This window comes from Vicugna pacos, chromosome 16, assembly GCF_048564905.1.
Source record: "Vicugna pacos chromosome 16, VicPac4, whole genome shotgun sequence".
Lineage (NCBI taxonomy): Eukaryota > Metazoa > Chordata > Mammalia > Artiodactyla > Camelidae > Vicugna > Vicugna pacos.
This window is the reverse complement of record NC_133002.1, coordinates 46200637-46216518: the sequence shown is the minus strand read 5'-3', so window position 1 is coordinate 46216518 and position 15882 is coordinate 46200637. Positions and strand designations below refer to the sequence as shown.

General features: G+C 58.5%; 2 protein-coding genes across 10 annotated transcripts; one reads left to right on the top strand and one right to left on the bottom strand.

Moving 5' to 3' along the window:
• The first annotated feature begins 574 nt into the window (after nucleotides 1-574).
• On the top strand, nucleotides 575-10014 carry RUNDC3A (RUN domain containing 3A). 2 transcript variants are annotated; one of them, XM_072939211.1, is made up of 11 exons: nucleotides 575-913; nucleotides 4615-4730; nucleotides 5017-5150; nucleotides 5337-5422; nucleotides 6384-6473; nucleotides 6567-6647; nucleotides 6822-6987; nucleotides 7098-7255; nucleotides 8040-8177; nucleotides 8287-8393; nucleotides 8828-9199. In XM_072939211.1, the coding sequence occupies exons 1-11, from the start codon at nucleotides 807-809 to the stop codon at nucleotides 8845-8847; spliced, it is 1203 nt and encodes a 400-aa protein (XP_072795312.1). In that variant the 5' UTR covers nucleotides 575-806; the 3' UTR covers nucleotides 8848-9199. The 2 variants fall into 2 exon arrangements, with proteins under 2 accessions (XP_072795312.1, XP_072795313.1); XM_072939212.1 differs by lacking the exon at nucleotides 8828-9199 and adding an exon at nucleotides 9429-10014 and having other exon boundaries at nucleotides 759-913.
• A 633-nt stretch (nucleotides 10015-10647) lies between these two features.
• Nucleotides 10648-15442, bottom strand: SLC25A39 (solute carrier family 25 member 39). 8 transcript variants are annotated; one of them, XM_072939214.1, is made up of 13 exons: nucleotides 14816-14963; nucleotides 14103-14185; nucleotides 13846-13945; nucleotides 13654-13713; nucleotides 13383-13427; nucleotides 13074-13207; nucleotides 12672-12739; nucleotides 12403-12527; nucleotides 12054-12227; nucleotides 11688-11797; nucleotides 11401-11482; nucleotides 11242-11322; nucleotides 10648-11154 (listed from the first exon to the last, which is right to left on the bottom strand). In XM_072939214.1, exons 3-13 carry the CDS (start codon nucleotides 13928-13930, stop codon nucleotides 11039-11041), a joined length of 1080 nt encoding a protein of 359 aa, XP_072795315.1. In that variant the 5' UTR covers nucleotides 13931-13945; nucleotides 14103-14185; nucleotides 14816-14963; the 3' UTR covers nucleotides 10648-11038. The 8 variants fall into 8 exon arrangements, with proteins under 8 accessions (XP_072795315.1, XP_072795316.1, XP_015105997.2 ...); XM_072939215.1 differs by having other exon boundaries at nucleotides 14103-14203; nucleotides 14816-14952; XM_015250511.3 differs by lacking the exons at nucleotides 14103-14185; nucleotides 14816-14963 and adding an exon at nucleotides 15296-15441.
• Nucleotides 15443-15882: the final 440 nt, after the last annotated feature.

The window sequence follows — 15882 nt, the reverse complement described above, 5'->3', positions numbered from 1 at the left end:
GCTCCTACGGCTTATTCTGGATTCCCATCCCCCACCCTAGGAGCAGTGGACTCCACTGGTGCAGACAAGTCAAGTCCAGGCGCAGACAGACAGATCTGCAGTCTGACTGCTCCTTGGTCTCCTGGGTCGGCAGCTTGGGGCCACCTGCGCTCCCCGGACGCAGATTTGGCCTGACCTCTCTGGGAATGCCATACTGAATGCATAGGGGCGTTGGGGCTGGGAAGAGGGTACCAGAGGTGAGGAGAAATCAGGGAGAGAAACCCAAGATCAACACCCTCGATCATAGGTCAGAAACAAGGGAGAAGAGGCGTCAGGGCTCAAGAGACGCAAGGTGTGGGGTCCCGGGCTCTGAATGTGGAAGTAGAGGACAGGCTACAAACCCCCTTTCTTCCTTCCAATCGCTGCCTCTTCGGGAGACCCCGTCCGCCCTCCCAGAGGCCCCGGCCCTCTACCCTCCCCCCTCCCAATTCTGCGCCCTCTGTGGATTGGTCCCCGGCCTGCCGGGGGGCGTGGCCCGAGGGCCCTGACGTCAACGGCCGAGGGGGGCGGTCGGCTAGGGGAGGGGGGGTGACGGGCCCCGGCTCAGCACCTCGGAGAGCTCCCTCCCCGGCCTTGTTTTGCTCCGGAATCGCCGCCGGGGGAGGGAGCCAGGGGGCCGGACAAAAGGCGCAGCGGCAGGAGGATGGCCGTGGAGGGGTCGAGGGGCCCCGGCGGGCAAAGGACCCAGCCGTGATCCGGCGGAGTGGGCCAGGGCGCCGGGTGGGGTGGGGGGCAGCTGGTGGCGGCGGCAGTGGCCACATATCTGGATGGAAGCGAGCTTTGTCCAGACCACCATGGCTCTGGGGTTGTCCTCCAAGAAAGCGTCTTCCCGCAATGTGGCCGTGGAACGTAGGAACCTGATCACCGTGTGCAGGTGGGCGCCGCTGGCGGGCGGGGGTGGGGTGGTCAGGGAGAGGCGTCGGAGCGGGCTGCGGAAACCTGGACTGAGCGCGCCCGCGGGAGGATGCAGCGCAGCCGCAGAGAAAAGGGAGGAAGAACAGGGTTAAGAGGAGCAAGTCCACTATCCTCAGGCTCAGGCCTAGAGGGGGTTTGGAGGACTAGTCCCTACCTTTCTAGGCCAAGCCAGGCCTACCCCCAGCCTGGGGCCTGGGGGGTGAGGGGTGTTTAATTGGCACTGCAGTTTCCTGTGAGAACCAGGAAGTGACATTGTGTGTGAGGGGGAGGGGGAGGGAAGGCTGTCTCTATTGCTGGGGGCGGGAGATGGGTGGACAGAGAACTGATGGGATAGGGGGATGAACGCCCTCCAAGCAAACCCTCACTTCCACCTCTGTCAGCCTGGCCTCTCTGGGGTGGGGCTTTCCTGGGAGATTTTCTGATGCTCAAATCCTGGAGCAGGGATGGTGCCCTCCTACATCTCTGGGCAGTGGCAACCTATGGCAGGGTCAACTGAGCGTGTGGGAAAAGTCCCTGAATCTGTCCAGTGAAGGGTGAGGAGCCCTGTTCCTGCCAAGGAGAGGACTGAGGGCCTGACCGCAGAAGCTGAGTCTCCTGGGCTCAAGGGGAGGAGATTGGGAGGGCAGAGCCATTGGTCCGAGGGTGGGGCTGTCGCAGTGTTAGGAAGGTTTGCCTACTTTTTTGGGGTCCAGGAAATGAAAATTCCCACTTCCCAGCCCTGCAGTGACTCACCTTCCCTGCCCTGCCTTGAAGCCAGGAATGGCCCAGTTGCTCAGCCCCGTCCCTCAGCCCCCACCTGCACTCATCTCTCAGCCTAGGAGCCCCAGTGCCAGCTGCCTTCTCCACCTGCAACCTCCCCTCCTCCCACACCCTGCTCCCAGTGCAGGACTCAGCTGTCTTCCCTTGTCAGCCCCACCTGCCTGCACACTGGCCTTGGCCCTTCTCCTTCCCCCGGGAATCAGTGCCCACCTGATGCCCTGGCTCCTGTTCCCTACCTCTCCTTCCAGGTTCCTGGGCACACATGCAACCATACTGCGTCTGTCTCACATCATTATATCCCTAGTGCCTAGCACAGTGCTGTGTCCATCAGACCTCTATAAAAATGCCTGGAATGTTATAGAATGAGTGAGTGAAGCAATGGCCCAGTGTAACTGCCTCCACCTTCACACCCCCAAACCTGCTAGTGTGGTATGAAACAAAGATGGTCCTAGGTTCAAACTCTGACTTCCTCAGTTATTGGCTGTGCAATCTTGGGGAAGTCTCCTAACCACTCTGGGCCTTGGGTGCCTCATCATCCCCACTGTAGATGTAACAGCCACACCAAGGAATAGTAATGGCATAATCCATGTAGGGCCCTAGCCCAGTGCCTGGCACACAAAGATAGCCCCATCCTGATGACATCCTTCGTGTCCCTCTCCTCTCTCTTGACCTAGGTTCCTCTTCTTTCTCTTGCCTCTCTGGACAGCTGGGCCTCTTGAGTGTGTGGGGAAGGGGGAACTCCCCTCAGCCTGGGCTGGAGAAGCAGAGGTTCTGATGGACTGGAAGTGGACTGAGAGCTGGGGTGTGGGGGATAGAATTTGGGATGGGCGCGGATCGGGAGTATGACAAAGGCTCAGAAACCCCTCAGGCCCCTGCCGTCTCATCACTGTCATGTGGTTCACCTCCAGCTCCCAGAACAGTTCCCTTTAGCAGGCCGAGGGCTCCCCTGGGCCCTGGCTGCCCTGTCTCCATGGTAACCTGCAGCAGTCACTGCACCTCCTACCAGGGAACACACCATGGGGCTCCCGGGGGCGATGACCAGCTCTGCAGCACCCAAGGACAGATGGCAAATGGCTGCCACGCTGAAACCAGCCCCAGGCCCCCACTGAGGTCTGACCCAGATGACCAGAAGAAACCACAGGGACGGGTTTTCTTCATAATGAAGCCCAAATAATGCCCGAAACACAGACTCCTTCTGATCATCCCATTAATGGCCGAGCTCCTCACCACACCTGCCCCATGGCCTGTACACGTACCTTCTCCCGGTCTTTCTTGGGATCTGAACCAAAATTTCCAGGTACTATTATTCCTGTTTGCAGCTGGGAAAATGGGCCTTGGAGAGATTAAATAACTTGGCCAAGGCCACACACAGGTACCACAACGACACAGGATTTGAGTCTGCCTGGCTGCCTCCCCCAAGTGCAAACCCAGCACTGACCTGGCTCTGATTTCAGGCCAGACCAACTCTAAGCCCAAAGGGAAGGGAAGGGAAGGGAGGTCCCTGGGCTCAGTTGACGCCATTGGCCCAGGAGCCTCAGAGGCCAGTGCTTGAGGGCTGGAGCCTACAGAGTAGAGGACAGAGGGCAGAGGATGCAGGGGCTGTTCTGGGACCTGGGTAATCCTGACAGCCACCAGAAGGCCACAGATGTAGCAGAAAGAACAAGGGCTTGGAATTGGACAGACCTGTTTGACTCCTCACAAGCTGTGTGACTGAACAGACCAGTCAAGCTCTTGGATGCTCAGTTACCTTATCTGTAAAATGGGGATGACAATGATAAGAGGACTACCTCCCAGGCTTCCATAAGGATGGACGAGGTAACACATGCAGAGTACAGTGCTTGCTATGTTACAGGGCTTGATGAGCTTAAGGGAAAAAGGACAGTTCCAAGCAGCCCCCATTTCCCTGGATACTTCACCCCTGCTGTGCCACCTGCAATGGAGCAATAATAGGTTGTTGGGAGCAACGTCCTCATCCCTGCCCCACCCCACTGCAGCGATGGCAAGTGGAGATTGCAGGGTAGGAACTGCAGAGGGAGTCGAGGCTCCTAGCAAGATAGGAGAGAGGGACAGGGGCTGCTGGGCTCCAGTCCCTCAGCCTGACTGGCTTCCTTTGGCTTCCCTCTCTAAGAAGCCAGGTATCTGGGCCCCAAAGCCCCCTTCTGAGATCTGCTGCCAATGCCCCCTCCCACCCAGTGTGTGTGTCAGACCCACCCCCTGCACCTCCCCCGGCCCAGCTCTGCACCGCCTGGTTCTGGGCAGCTGGTGTGTGGGTGGCCAAACTAGGAAGGAAAAGGGGGATGGGGGGCATCCGTGTGCTGGGAGCCCACCTGGCTGCCCAGGCAAGCCCACGCTCCATGTGCTTGGTGCCAACTCACATGCCCTGGCACAGGTGAGCCCCCACCCCAACCCCAGAAGGGACTGGACGTTGTTCCAGCATTAGCAGAAGACAGCTGGGGGCAGGGGCACAAAACAGCTCCTAACTCCTGGCTGATTGACACTTCTGACACATAGACAATGCAACTCCGAAGGGTGGGCAGGGAGCAAGGGGCTCAGGGCCAGCCCCCAGGCTCTAGGTACCTCATCTTTCTACCTGTTGTTTCATCCCATCTCATACCTTGTTCCTGAAGCTTCCTTTTTCTGCCTGTCACCTCTCCTGTCACCCACTTTGTCAATCCATCTCCCATCTGTTAACCTATTACTCCCATGTCACAGTCCGTCTATGGTCACTATTTTCTCTCCTCACCCCGTCCTCTTCCCCTCTTCCTCCCCAGCACATCCCGTGTTCTCCACAACGTCTCCTCAGCCCCTCGCTCCCTCTCTGCCTGAAGCCCTTTCTTTACCACCATTGCTCTGTCTTCTCGCCTGACATCCGACTGCCCCTTCTCCCTGCCCCTCACCCAGGTTCTCTGTGAAAACGCTGCTGGAGAAGTACACGGCGGAGCCCATTGATGACTCATCTGAGGAGTTTGTGAATTTTGCGGCCATCTTAGAGCAGATCCTCAGCCACCGTTTCAAAGGTGGGCCCAGGTTCCTGTTTCCAATTGCTCAGCCCTCCCAACTCCTAGCATTTAGCTTCCAGCCACCCTTCTCTGATCTACTCCTTGGCTTTCTGAACTCTATCATTGCCCACAAGCCCCATCAATGGGTATGCAGTTTCGTGCCAGCATGCCTCACGTGTACATGCATGTGTGTGCATGGCCACTTATACTTATGCATGTGTGTGCCCCATTACATGGGCCCTCTCCAAACTCCCTGGTTTTGCTGAGCCCCTTCCCTGCCCTGGCTCAGCCTGTGCCCCAGCAGGTCCTGTGAGTTGGTTCAGCTCAGACGGGCAGCGGGGCTTCTGGGACTATATCCGGCTGGCCTGCAGCAAAGTGCCCAACAACTGCGTGAGCAGCATCGAGAACATGGAGAACATCAGCACAGCCCGAGCCAAGGTGAGAGGCCTGCAGCGGGCAGGGCCAGGGCAGCTGCCCCCTGCTCTGGATACAGGGGGACTGCCTGCTCCTTGGTCCTCGCCCCTGCCCATGGACACTGGGGAGAAGGGCCACAGGAGGTCCAGACCCAGTGGCGCACACATGGGTCCCTCTGGGGCAGCAAGTAAAGGGGAGTGTGCTTTCCAGGGCCGGGCATGGATTCGGGTGGCTCTGATGGAGAAACGCATGTCGGAATACATCACCACAGCCCTGCGGGACACCCGGACCACCAGGTCAGACCCCCTCAGTTAGCAAAGACCTCAAATCCCAGTGTGCACGTTCACTGCCTAAACACACTTGATCCTTAAGTTCTTGCTGCAAACTTCAGAACCTGGACTACAACTCCCAGCATGCTCTGCTAGTTTCCCTCCCCTAGACTGTCCAGGGGGCAGCCGGGCCTGCAGTCCCAGAACATAACTTTAGCACCACCACCGCCTCTTCCAAGTCAAATTCATTATCCCCCATGACTCCCCAGCGCCAGTCTCATGCACAGTTGAACCCTAAGACACACACCTCTGGACAAGCCTCAGTGGGTCATTTTTCCTGTTGGCCTTGTTCCATGACCTACAACACACAGCCCTACCTGTTCCCCAAACAACAGCAGCAGTGTGTACCTGCTACCCATGGACTACAGAGTCCTATGGTGCAGAGTTTCAGTCCCTGCATTGGGGCTTTGCAAAGAGGTTGGGTCTGGAAGACAGGGTCACAGGCAAGATGTGCCAGTGGGGAAGGTGTGTTTGAAATTGTCTGAGTACGGGGGGCGGGGGGGGGAATGTGCCTGTCCCTTCCCTTCAAGTGGCCACACCCAAGTGCATGTTTTCACTGCATCTCTCTCCACTCTGTCCTCACATTTCAGAGTTCACATAGACATATTTTTGAGAATCTACTATATGCGAAGTGCTAATGATTAGGACATTGTTTTCTGATTTTCAGAATCTTGGTGACCCACTACTTGGTGGGAAAGGGGTAGTTCAGAGGGTGGAGGTCTGTTCTCAGGGGACCCATGTTCTAATAGGTGGGAGATGCAGGTGCTATCCCCAGTGAGCCCCAGTCTGGGGTGGGGACAAGAGCCACAGCTGGGGGCTGAGCAAGAGGCACCTTCCTCTAGGGAAGGTTTGTAAGCCAACAAGAGAAGCCCTGAGGGACGGTGCTCCCTTGGGGAAGCGAAACGAGTCCCTTCCCCCCTCTCCACAGACGTTTCTATGACTCAGGAGCCATTATGCTGCGGGAGGAAGCCACGGTCCTCACTGGGATGCTGATCGGACTGAGCGCCATTGACTTCAGGTGAGATCTGGGTGACGGTTGCTGTTTCTCTGTGAAAGTTCACACTCTTATCCCCTCATACCCGCCCCCAACCTGTGGTTGCTCTGCCCCCAGCTTCTGCCTAAAGGGCGAAGTGCTGGACGGGAAGACTCCCGTAGTCATCGATTATACGCCCTACCTGAAGTTCACCCAGAGGTGAGCAGCCGATTGTTGCGGTGGTTGCGGACAGACGACCGCCCTAAGGGGCGGGGATGGAGGGAGGCGAGCGGGCCGAGCGGCATCCTGGTCTCCCTGCCCAAGAGGGCTGGTGTTGGCATGGGCCGCGCGGGCGAGCAGCGCCGACAGGTGCCCACTGCTCCTTCCCTCAAGCTACGACTACCTGACGGACGAGGAGGAGCGGCACAGCGCCGAGAGCAGCACGAGCGAGGACAACTCGCCCGAGCACCCGTACCTGCCGCTCGTTACCGACGAGGACAGCTGGTACAGCAAATGGCACAAGATGGAACAGAAGTTCCGCATCGTCTACGCGCAGAAGGTGTGCGGTGCGCGGCGGGGATGGCTGGAGCCCGGCGGAGGGCGGGGCGGGGCGGGGCGGTCGCTGGGACCCCCTCGTCCCGCCGCCTGGGCTGAGCCGGCGCCCCACAGGGCTACCTGGAGGAGCTGGTGCGTCTGCGCGAGTCGCAGCTGAAGGACCTGGAGGCGGAGAACCGGCGGCTGCAGCTGCAGCTGGAGGAGGCAGCGGCGCAGAATCAGCGCGAGAAGCGGGAGCTGGAAGGCGTGATCCTGGAGCTGCAGGAGCAGCTGTGAGCGCAGCCGCCACCCTGAGCCCCGGCCCCAGCCACCCCGACCACATCACCCCAAAGAACCCCCATCATCGTCTCCATTGACTCTAACATCACCTTATCCGATACCAACCGCCAGCATCAAACCACTTAACCCGTCACCTCCACCTGAGATCCCCCCAGTGACCTAACATTATCCTCAGCATAAGACCCCCAAACTGGCTCCGCATTTGACCTTCAATTACCCGGCATCAGCTAGAATGGCCATTGAATATTACTCCTGAGACTCCAACACTACCAAGGACCGCAACATTACTCAAAAGGACCTCTAATGTTACTCAACGACCTTCAGCATGATTGCATTATTTCTGTTCAACACCCCTCTGATCAGCAATGTAGGCCCACTGACCATTCTCACTCACCGTGACCCCTGACCTCATTCCTACCCATTCCTCTAACAGTTCCCCCTAAACCTTTTCATCACTCTTATGACCTACCAGCATGATCCCCCAAGACACCCCATTACTTTTCACGATTGCCACCCTACTCTCCACCCACCCGCCTCTCACCCTGACTCCCACAACATCCCATATCCCCCCCAATCCCCAGCCTGAGTGCACTAATTCTTGTCACCTCTGACCTCCAGTACCCTCCACTGACTCCAGGATCTGCCCCACTGGTCCTCAACATTCATACTGCTACCCAGGTTTCAATCCTCCCCCCTCCCTCCACCTGTTGCTGAGCCCCTCTTCCCCACTTCTGCTCCCCCTCCCAGCCAGGCCTGACCCCCACCTCCCCATCCCAGGACAGGTCTGATCCCCGGTGACCACGGCCCCCTGGCCCAGGGTTCCAAGGACCTCACCACACGCCTGGTCAACCAATGGCCGTCACTGGGAACACTGAATGGGGCCGAGGGTGCCAACAACCCCAAGCTCTACCGGAGGTAAGCCTCAGCCATGCTTGGCTTGGGCCTGACTGCCAGTCCCTTCTGGGAAAGAGGGACTCGGGCCTGCAGGCCTCTGCCTGCACACCAGCTCTCTGCTTTGCCACAGACACAGTTTCATGAGTACGGAGCCGCTGTCAGCTGAAGCCAGTCTGAGCTCGGACTCCCAGCGACTGGGAGAGGGCAAGCGGGACGAGGAGCCCTGGGGCCCCCTCGGTGAGCCCCCCCATCCAGCACGTAGCACCTGTCCAGAAAGGGCTGAGGCCAGGCCTTGGGGCTTGTAGTCAGGCCCTGGCCACTTCCCTCATCCATTCAGCCCTTCCATAGAGCTTAGCACAGCAATTAGGAGCTTGGTCTGGTGGGTGTCAGGCAGATCCTGATGCAAATCCCAGCCACGCCTCCTCTGGTTGTGCGAGCTTGGTCAATGACTTCAACTTGCTGAGCCCTTCTCATCTGTAAAATGGGGGTGTTGATTAAAATAATCACCAGTGTTGGCCTACAGTGAGGGCTCAATGGCTTTTTGGTATTGTGACATCCTCAAGGGGCTCACAAGTTCTCGGGAGTTCTTCGCCTAACTAATTTGCTCTTATCTCCTGCACTCTGTGAACCTGTCACCTGACCATTGTTTCCCCCTTTTCTTTGGCTGCCAGGAAGCTCAGAGCCAAATTAGTGGCTCTCTTCAAGCGAATGTCCAGGACTTCAACGCATGCATTTTGTGTTGCCCTCCCCCTGGCTTCACCTTGGTTTCCCACCCTAGTTTTCCCGGTGCCTGGACTTCCTGTCTTTTCTTTCTAAAAACCAACTGCACTGGATGACCCTAGATCTTCTTTGAGACAAGGCAGGCTATGGACGTGGAACCCCGCCACACTGTGTTTGTGATTGTCTGTTTGTCTGTCTCCCCGCCAGACTGTGAGCTCCGTGAGGGCAGGGACCGTGTCTCGTCCGTTCTCTGTATCCCCCGTGCTTGGAACGGAACAAGTGCTCACCGTGTGTTTAATAAATGGACAAAGAGAGAGGATGAACCTCAGGGGGAGACAGAGACATAAACTGACGATTACAATACAGTGTCCCCAGCACCATGCATGGCATAGTGCTTATTAAGGTTTAATTGAAAAAGGCAAACGCTCCAGAAATGAGGAAGGGCTCCTGGCGGGTGACCTGGGGGCTGGCTGTTCTTTCACTGCCTGCACCTGTGCACACCCCACCACACGCAGACTGGTTAGCCCAGCCTCACCTGCCCTCTCTCCCCAGGGAAGGACCCCACGCCCTCCATGCTGGGCCTCTGCGGCTCCCTGGCTTCCATCCCCAGCTGCAAGTCCCTGGCGAGCTTCAAATCCAACGAGTGCCTGGTGAGCGACAGTCCTGAGGGCAGCCCGGCACTGAGCCCCAGCTGAGGAGCGGCGTGGGCAGTGCCAGCCCCACCTGCCAGGGGCACAGACACAGAGGCCCCCAACCCAGGCCAGCCTCCCAGAGAGTGCTGCCCACTCAGCCAGGGGTCTTGCGGGAAAGACACCCTTTGCTTCTAGCCCAGTTTAGCTTCCTGCCCGAGGAGGCAGGAGCTGTAGAGGGAGGCTGGAGGACAGGAGGCAGGGGCACTGAGGCCACAGGGAGCCCTTGAGGAAGCTTCTTCTGGCAACCCTGATGTCTGGCTAGCTCCCTACCGGACTCTCCCCTGCTCATGTCCCCCACCCTCCTCAGGACCTGGTGGCCCAGCCTCGGCATCCTCACCTCCCATGCCTCTCCTGTCTGTCCCTGTGTACCCCCTGGAGTCCCTCCCTCCTCAGCTCCCAGGAAGGGGGCTTCAAGGGGATCAGGCAAATAAAAACCAGAGGACTGAGGGCAGCCTTGTCTGTGGGGGGCTGGGACAGGGCTCTGTCCTGAGGTCGGCGGAATGTGGTGAGGCCAGTGCTGGGCCCACAACAAAAATGATGCTGGACCAGATACAATCAGTGTGCACCCCTTGTCAGACCTGTCAGAGTAACTCAGAATTAGGTGGCTTTTGAATGAAGTGTCTTAAATAACAGGTCAGCCTAGGGCAGAACCAAAACATGCAAGGACCCCATAAACCTGCTACCTTTCAGTAACTCGTTTACCCCAGGCAGAGAAGACTGAAGGTCCTGGGAGGCAGGATGGGGAAGGCGATCCCTGGCAGGACCCCATTTCCCTTCCATCCTCCCGAGCAATTCAGGTTTACCTAAAGGTCCAGATCCTTCCATCAGGCCAAAGCCTGGCAGTGCAGCCACCCTCCCTCCTGGGTTGCCAGTTCAAGTGTGCCCTCAGGGAGAGAGAGGTCTCACCTCCCTCAACTCCTGGTCCCAACCCCAACCTGACTCTAAGTTGTGTCCTCTACATGGGTGTCACCTGGGCAGCCACAGCCGGCCTCAAGGTCCCTTCCGGGCCTCTTTGGTGCAAATCACTCACCAGGTCCTGCTTTCCCCACCCACCCCAGACATCTCCCCGCAGTCACAGGCACTGGAGAACAGTTTACCATCTTTAGACTCAAGGAATTAACAGGAGTGGGTGCAGACTATGCCAGGCCCAGGGTTTTGTGGCTCCTGGGGGCAAGGCCCAGCTACAGCAACGTACAGGTAAATTGGGGGGGGGGCAGTAGTTAGCAGATTTGGTCTTGAACTTGGGGGGAAGGAGTGATGATTCTTGGGGCTGGGGAGCAGCAGGAAAAAAGTGGTCTGAGGAGGGTGGGTGGGGCCCAGAGGGGCAGCCCCCTCCCCCCAGGGCTCAGGGCTGAAAGGAAAGAGAAAGGAGGCCCCTCCCCGCAGTGCTGAGGAAAAGGCACTTGGCTCAGTCTCCTCCTGCCCCACCCCCATCCACGGAAGAGAGGAGGTCCTTGTTTCCTTCTCCTTTCAGGGGCCCAGAGGCTGTTCCTGGTTGAGCCTCTGGAAGAAGCTTTTGCCGAACTCATAGGTGCTGATCATGATGGCACAGGAGGGGGCAGCCTTGATGATCCTCGGGAGGAAGCCTGGGGAGTGGGGAGGAGGCTGAGGTCAGGGGGTGGTCCTGTCCCCCAACCCCACCCTGCTGCCAGGGCATGAACACAGACACTCACCTGCAAAGAGTCCCCTGGTGCCTGACTCGGCCTGGATCCTCCGCAGCAGCAGCCAGGTGGAGTCAGTGTGCGGGGGCATCACTACAAATAGAGGCCCCGCCCAGTAAGACCCCTGCTCGGATCTGCTTGCCCGGGGCCCACACCGCCAGGGCCCCTCACCTCTCACTGCCTCCATGGCTCCCAGAGCAACCTGGCGTTGAGTCTTCACCACATCGAAGGGTAGAGTTAGGGTGGCCGCCACCTGGTGGGGTGAGGAGAGGGCTTTGCCTCCACTCCCAGGACCCCCATCCCTTGCATCCAGCCACGGTCGGCCAGCCGTAGCTGGGGCGGGGGTGATCATACTCCTGACTGCAGGTAAAAACTCTTCTCCAGAGGGTCTCCAACAACCCCTCAGGGCCCCCCCAGGGACATCTCCACTGGTCTCACTCCCAGCCCGGTCAACTCACCATCCCTGAGATGCCGCCAGCCACAAAGCTGATGCCCACGGAGGTCTGGTCCTTTGGCCTGAGCCCACTCAGCCAGCTCTTCACCAGCTCATAATTGAACCAGTACAGGGCTTGGGGGCACAGGGGTCCACTTGTTAGAGATGGGAAGGGCCATGGGGTGGGCCCGAGACTGCTCATCTTCCATGGGCCAACATCACAAACACTCCCTCCCAGTTATGAGATCTGCCTGCTACGTGCCGGTTTCCGTAACGGGCCCTCTGCAGGAATTATCTCGTGAAAACCTGGGTGAACGTGCTGCCTGCCAGGGTCCATTTCACAGATGAAATATTCCACGTTCAAAGAAGTTACATGATTACTGGTGCTTACCTGAGAAGGGCACATCCCGAAGGGCAGTGGGACCCCAGCCCAGCCACAGCGAGCGCCAGCCGCCCTGAGCCACAGCAGCTCGGAAACAGGTGCCCAGCTCCCGGTACGACAGATGTCGAGCCTGCAGCTTTGTCCGCACCAGCTCCAGGGGACTGATCACAGTCACCGTGCCCACTGGGGGAAGCAGTTGGGAGGGGTCAGCTCACAGGTCCCAGTGGCAGCCTGCCCAGTGTCTGGGGACCTAGGACATCCCCCCACCCCAGGCTGGCAGAGACTGGGACTAGGAGACAGGACCGCGCTCTGGCATAGGTGGGCTCAGAGGGAGATCAGGGCCTAGGACTGTGCTCACGGCGGGCTAATGCACCGGCCACCATAGGTGCATAGACGTCAGAGGTCAGAGCTCGACCACACAGGAAGGCCTTGAGTTGGTCATAGGCGGTGAAGTAGATGGCAGTCGCTGGTACAGTCATCACCCTGGGGGTGTAAACAGGTTAGCCAAGACTCCCCCGAATTCCCCAACCTCCCAAGCTTCCCCTTCCCCACCCAGCCAGCCAACAGGGGAGCAAGGGATCAGTGGGGTAACCAGGGAAAAGCAATACAAAGAACTAGGGTCCTCACAGGGTGGCTGGGAGGCCACTCCACAGGGTCCTGGTGCCCTCATGTCTCACAATCTTCACAAAGGCATCCTGGCCAAGCAGACACCAGCCGAGGAGGAGGAAGGATGAACATGAACAAGGCCTGTGAGGGGGCTGGTCCAAGCTGGGCCCTAGCTTGGAACCCTCACTTTTACCCAGTAGCCCCTCAGGCCTCCACATGTGTAATTCCCTATTCAGCTCCAAATGGACTCCTATTTACCCTTCAAAACTCTCATGGAGGCCCACCTCCTGAGTAGCCCTTCCCAAACTGAACTGGCCATCCCTACATGCTTTACACTGCCTGTTCCTTCCTGGTCTGCTATCCCACTAATCTGAATCTCTAGGAATGTCTACAGACCCAGCTAAGGGCACAGCTGCTCCTCACCATGGTGCCAGTGAAGCGAGTCGGGTCCTGAAACCAGGTGGCACAGCGGGCACCATTTGGGCACAGGTACAGGGGCTCTAGGACACCACTGCAGTACAGGAGGCACTTCCCTGTGGATTGGAGAGAGGAGGGCACTGGGGAAGGGAAGGGGGCATTAGGATGGAAGGGCTCCAGCAGAGGCTGGAGTCCCTGGGTGGACATTCTTATGCAAGACAGAGGACTGGCTGAAATGGTCTAGAAGCGTACCCTGGGGAGACTAGGACACTCCCTCCCCTGACTCTGAGGTTCTCCATGGCTTGGGGCACTCACATTTGGTGTAGCAGAGGCTCCAGAGTCTGGCGGGAGGCGTTAGCTCTAAAACACAAGGCAGAGGGAGAGTAATAGCTCTGTAGCAGAGTGCATGCTTAGCACACACAGATTCCTGGGTTCCATCCCCGGTACCTCCATTTAAGTTAAAAACAAAAACAAAAACAAAAACACAAAGCAGCACCTCATTAGGAAGACCCCCACCTGCCCAGGAACCCCATCTCTAGGAGACCCCTGGCACCACCCTCTATTGGTTCCAGGGTCAGGCACTTACCACGGGCTACGGAGGGGCGCTGAGACTGCAAGCGGACCTTCACCACGTCCAGAGGGGTCACTGGGGGAGGAGGGCAGTCTGAAGGTGCCTTTCAGGACCCCACCCCTGACCCCTCCTCTGGGGCCAAGTCACCTCCAATCTCTGGCCTACCCCAGTCTCTGGCAGCCCTCACCCCACCTCCCCAGGTCTTACTGAAGAGGGAGGTGACCACAGCCCCAGTGCCTGAGGCCACCATTTGTTGGAGGGGGCTAATGCCCCCAGGGTCCTGGTCAGCCATCTTGTAGCTTCAGTTCTGAAAAAGAAGGTCATTCAATTGGCAATTCAACCCACAAAACAGGAGTCAGGGCCAGGGCGAGGGGAAGAAATGAGGCGGGGCACAGTGAGTAGGGGGGAACACCACCCACACCCTCATCCCATTCACTCGTTGAGTACGAGTTTCACTCAACCACCTTTTGAAGCAATTACTGTCAGCTCCACTTTGCCATTGGGACACCGATGCTCACAAAGGTGAGGTGACCTGCCAGAGGTCACTCTGGGAATAGGAAGGAAACTGGGATAGTTATCCATCGGTTAGTGGGTAATGATGGCCCAACGCCATTCCTCACCCTCACCACAGGAGATTACTGTGCACCTCTTCAGTGTAGGCGCCCGGTTTGGCCCCGGGGACCCAAAGATCAAACGTCTGAGCCGCCCTCCTACGCCCCCGACTCCAGCACTCAGCCTCGAGGCGTGCGCATGGGAGCCTCGAGTCCCGAGCATGGAGAGATGGGGCCGGGCAGTGAGGGAAAGTTAAAAAATCTAAGAGCGGGGAAGGGTTCGTCCGTTTTCTTGGGCCTGCTGGAGGGTGCGCTCGGCCCTTCCCCGCACCCGTCCTCCCGAGGCCGGAAGAGCCAGGCCCCGGGCCTGGATGGGAAGGACAATCTCTCTGCTTTCTCTACCCCAAAATACAGTCCCTGGGTCGGCTGAAAGAGTAGGAAGTAGGAATGGGGAGAGAAGATCGCTCCTCGCCCATCGGCGACACTCTGTCCCGACCCCACGCTCGGGGAGCGCCCGGTGGGAACTAGGTCGGCCCGCGACAACCGGCCCCTAGCTCAGCCCCGGCTCAGGCTCCCCGGGATCCCCAGAGACAGCCACTCCCGGTCCCCGGCTCAGCCCCGCCCACCTGGCTCTAGGCCGGTGCTCGCGCGGCGCGGTGCCCGGGGCCGGGCGGGCCCATGGCGGCTACGCGGCCGGTGCGGGGTCCGCGCGCGCTCACAGGGCACCTGGGCCGACTCGGAAAGCAGAGAGCCCGCCCCACCCCCGCACTGCATAGCGAGGCCCCGCCCTCTGCGGGCCGACCGGCCACAAGCCCAGAGTTACGCCCGCCCTCCAGCTCGCGGCCGCCGGTGCCCCGCCTGGCCCGCGCGCCAAGGTCGCAGGTCTCCACGCTGCGCGTGACCTGGCGGCAACACCGCACTTGGTGACGTATTGTCACCAATGCCACCCCACCAGTACCCTGGCCAAGCGCTGCTTCCGCGAACTTTGCAGAAGAGCGTGGGTAACGCACTCTCCCCATCTTCCTCATTTGGGCAGCTGTAGGAGTTTGAATCAATTCTTTCAAAGCTGCGGGGTTATCAGATTGTGATGACAAACATTTACCCACCGGGCTCTTTGCTGAGGTTTTACAACTTCACGGCGACAAGATCGACCCCATTTAACAGACAGTCCACCGAGGCTGCAGCTCCCAAACCACTGGAGAAACTGCCGGGCACCCTGCGGGTTTGGGCAGGAGCCAGGCAAGCTGGACAGAGAGGAAAGACCGGCCTGGGATCTGGGAGACTTGGGTTCAATCTGGGCTTCGTCCCACTTCCGTGTGACCCTGGGCAAGTTACAGCACCGCTCTGGGCCTTGGATTTGTCTGCACTGAGAGAGGATCGAGCAGGCGAGAAGGAGACCGACATTTATGTGTTGGTTACTCTTACAGAAACTATTTCTTCTAAGTCTCAAAACATTTTAGAAGTAGTTTATTATTAACCCCAATTTCCAGAAGACAAAACTGAGGTAGGAGTTAAGAACTCGAAATTCGAACCAGGCAGGTACCTTTTCCCCTGTACCAGGTTGCCTCTCCGAGCGACAGGTGGGCTTAAATCCTGCAATGACGTCTCTGATCCCTCTTCACAGAGGGATGCATTTCTTTCCTGGGCCAGTCCTGCTCCCGAGACCCCCACCACCTGCCTCGCCTTTAAAACT

Coding starts and splice junctions, on each gene's coding strand:
- RUNDC3A (XM_072939212.1), top strand. CDS start 807: ATGGAAGCGAGCTTTGTCCAGACCACCATGGCTCTGGGGTTGTCCTCC. Junction 6,988..7,097: donor GCATCGTCTACGCGCAGAAG/GTGTGCGGTGCG, acceptor GGCGCCCCACAG/GGCTACCTGGAGGAGCTGGT. Junction 8,178..8,286: donor AACCCCAAGCTCTACCGGAG/GTAAGCCTCAGC, acceptor GCTTTGCCACAG/ACACAGTTTCATGAGTACGG.
- SLC25A39 (XM_015250511.3), bottom strand. CDS start 13,930: ATGGCTGACCAGGACCCTGGGGGCATTAGCCCCCTCCAACAAATGGTG. Junction 13,208..13,382: donor GAGCCTCTGCTACACCAAAT/GTGAGTGCCCCA, acceptor TCCCTTCCCCAG/TGCCCTCCTCTCTCCAATCC. Junction 11,323..11,400: donor AGCCATGGAGGCAGTGAGAG/GTGAGGGGCCCT, acceptor CTCTATTTGTAG/TGATGCCCCCGCACACTGAC.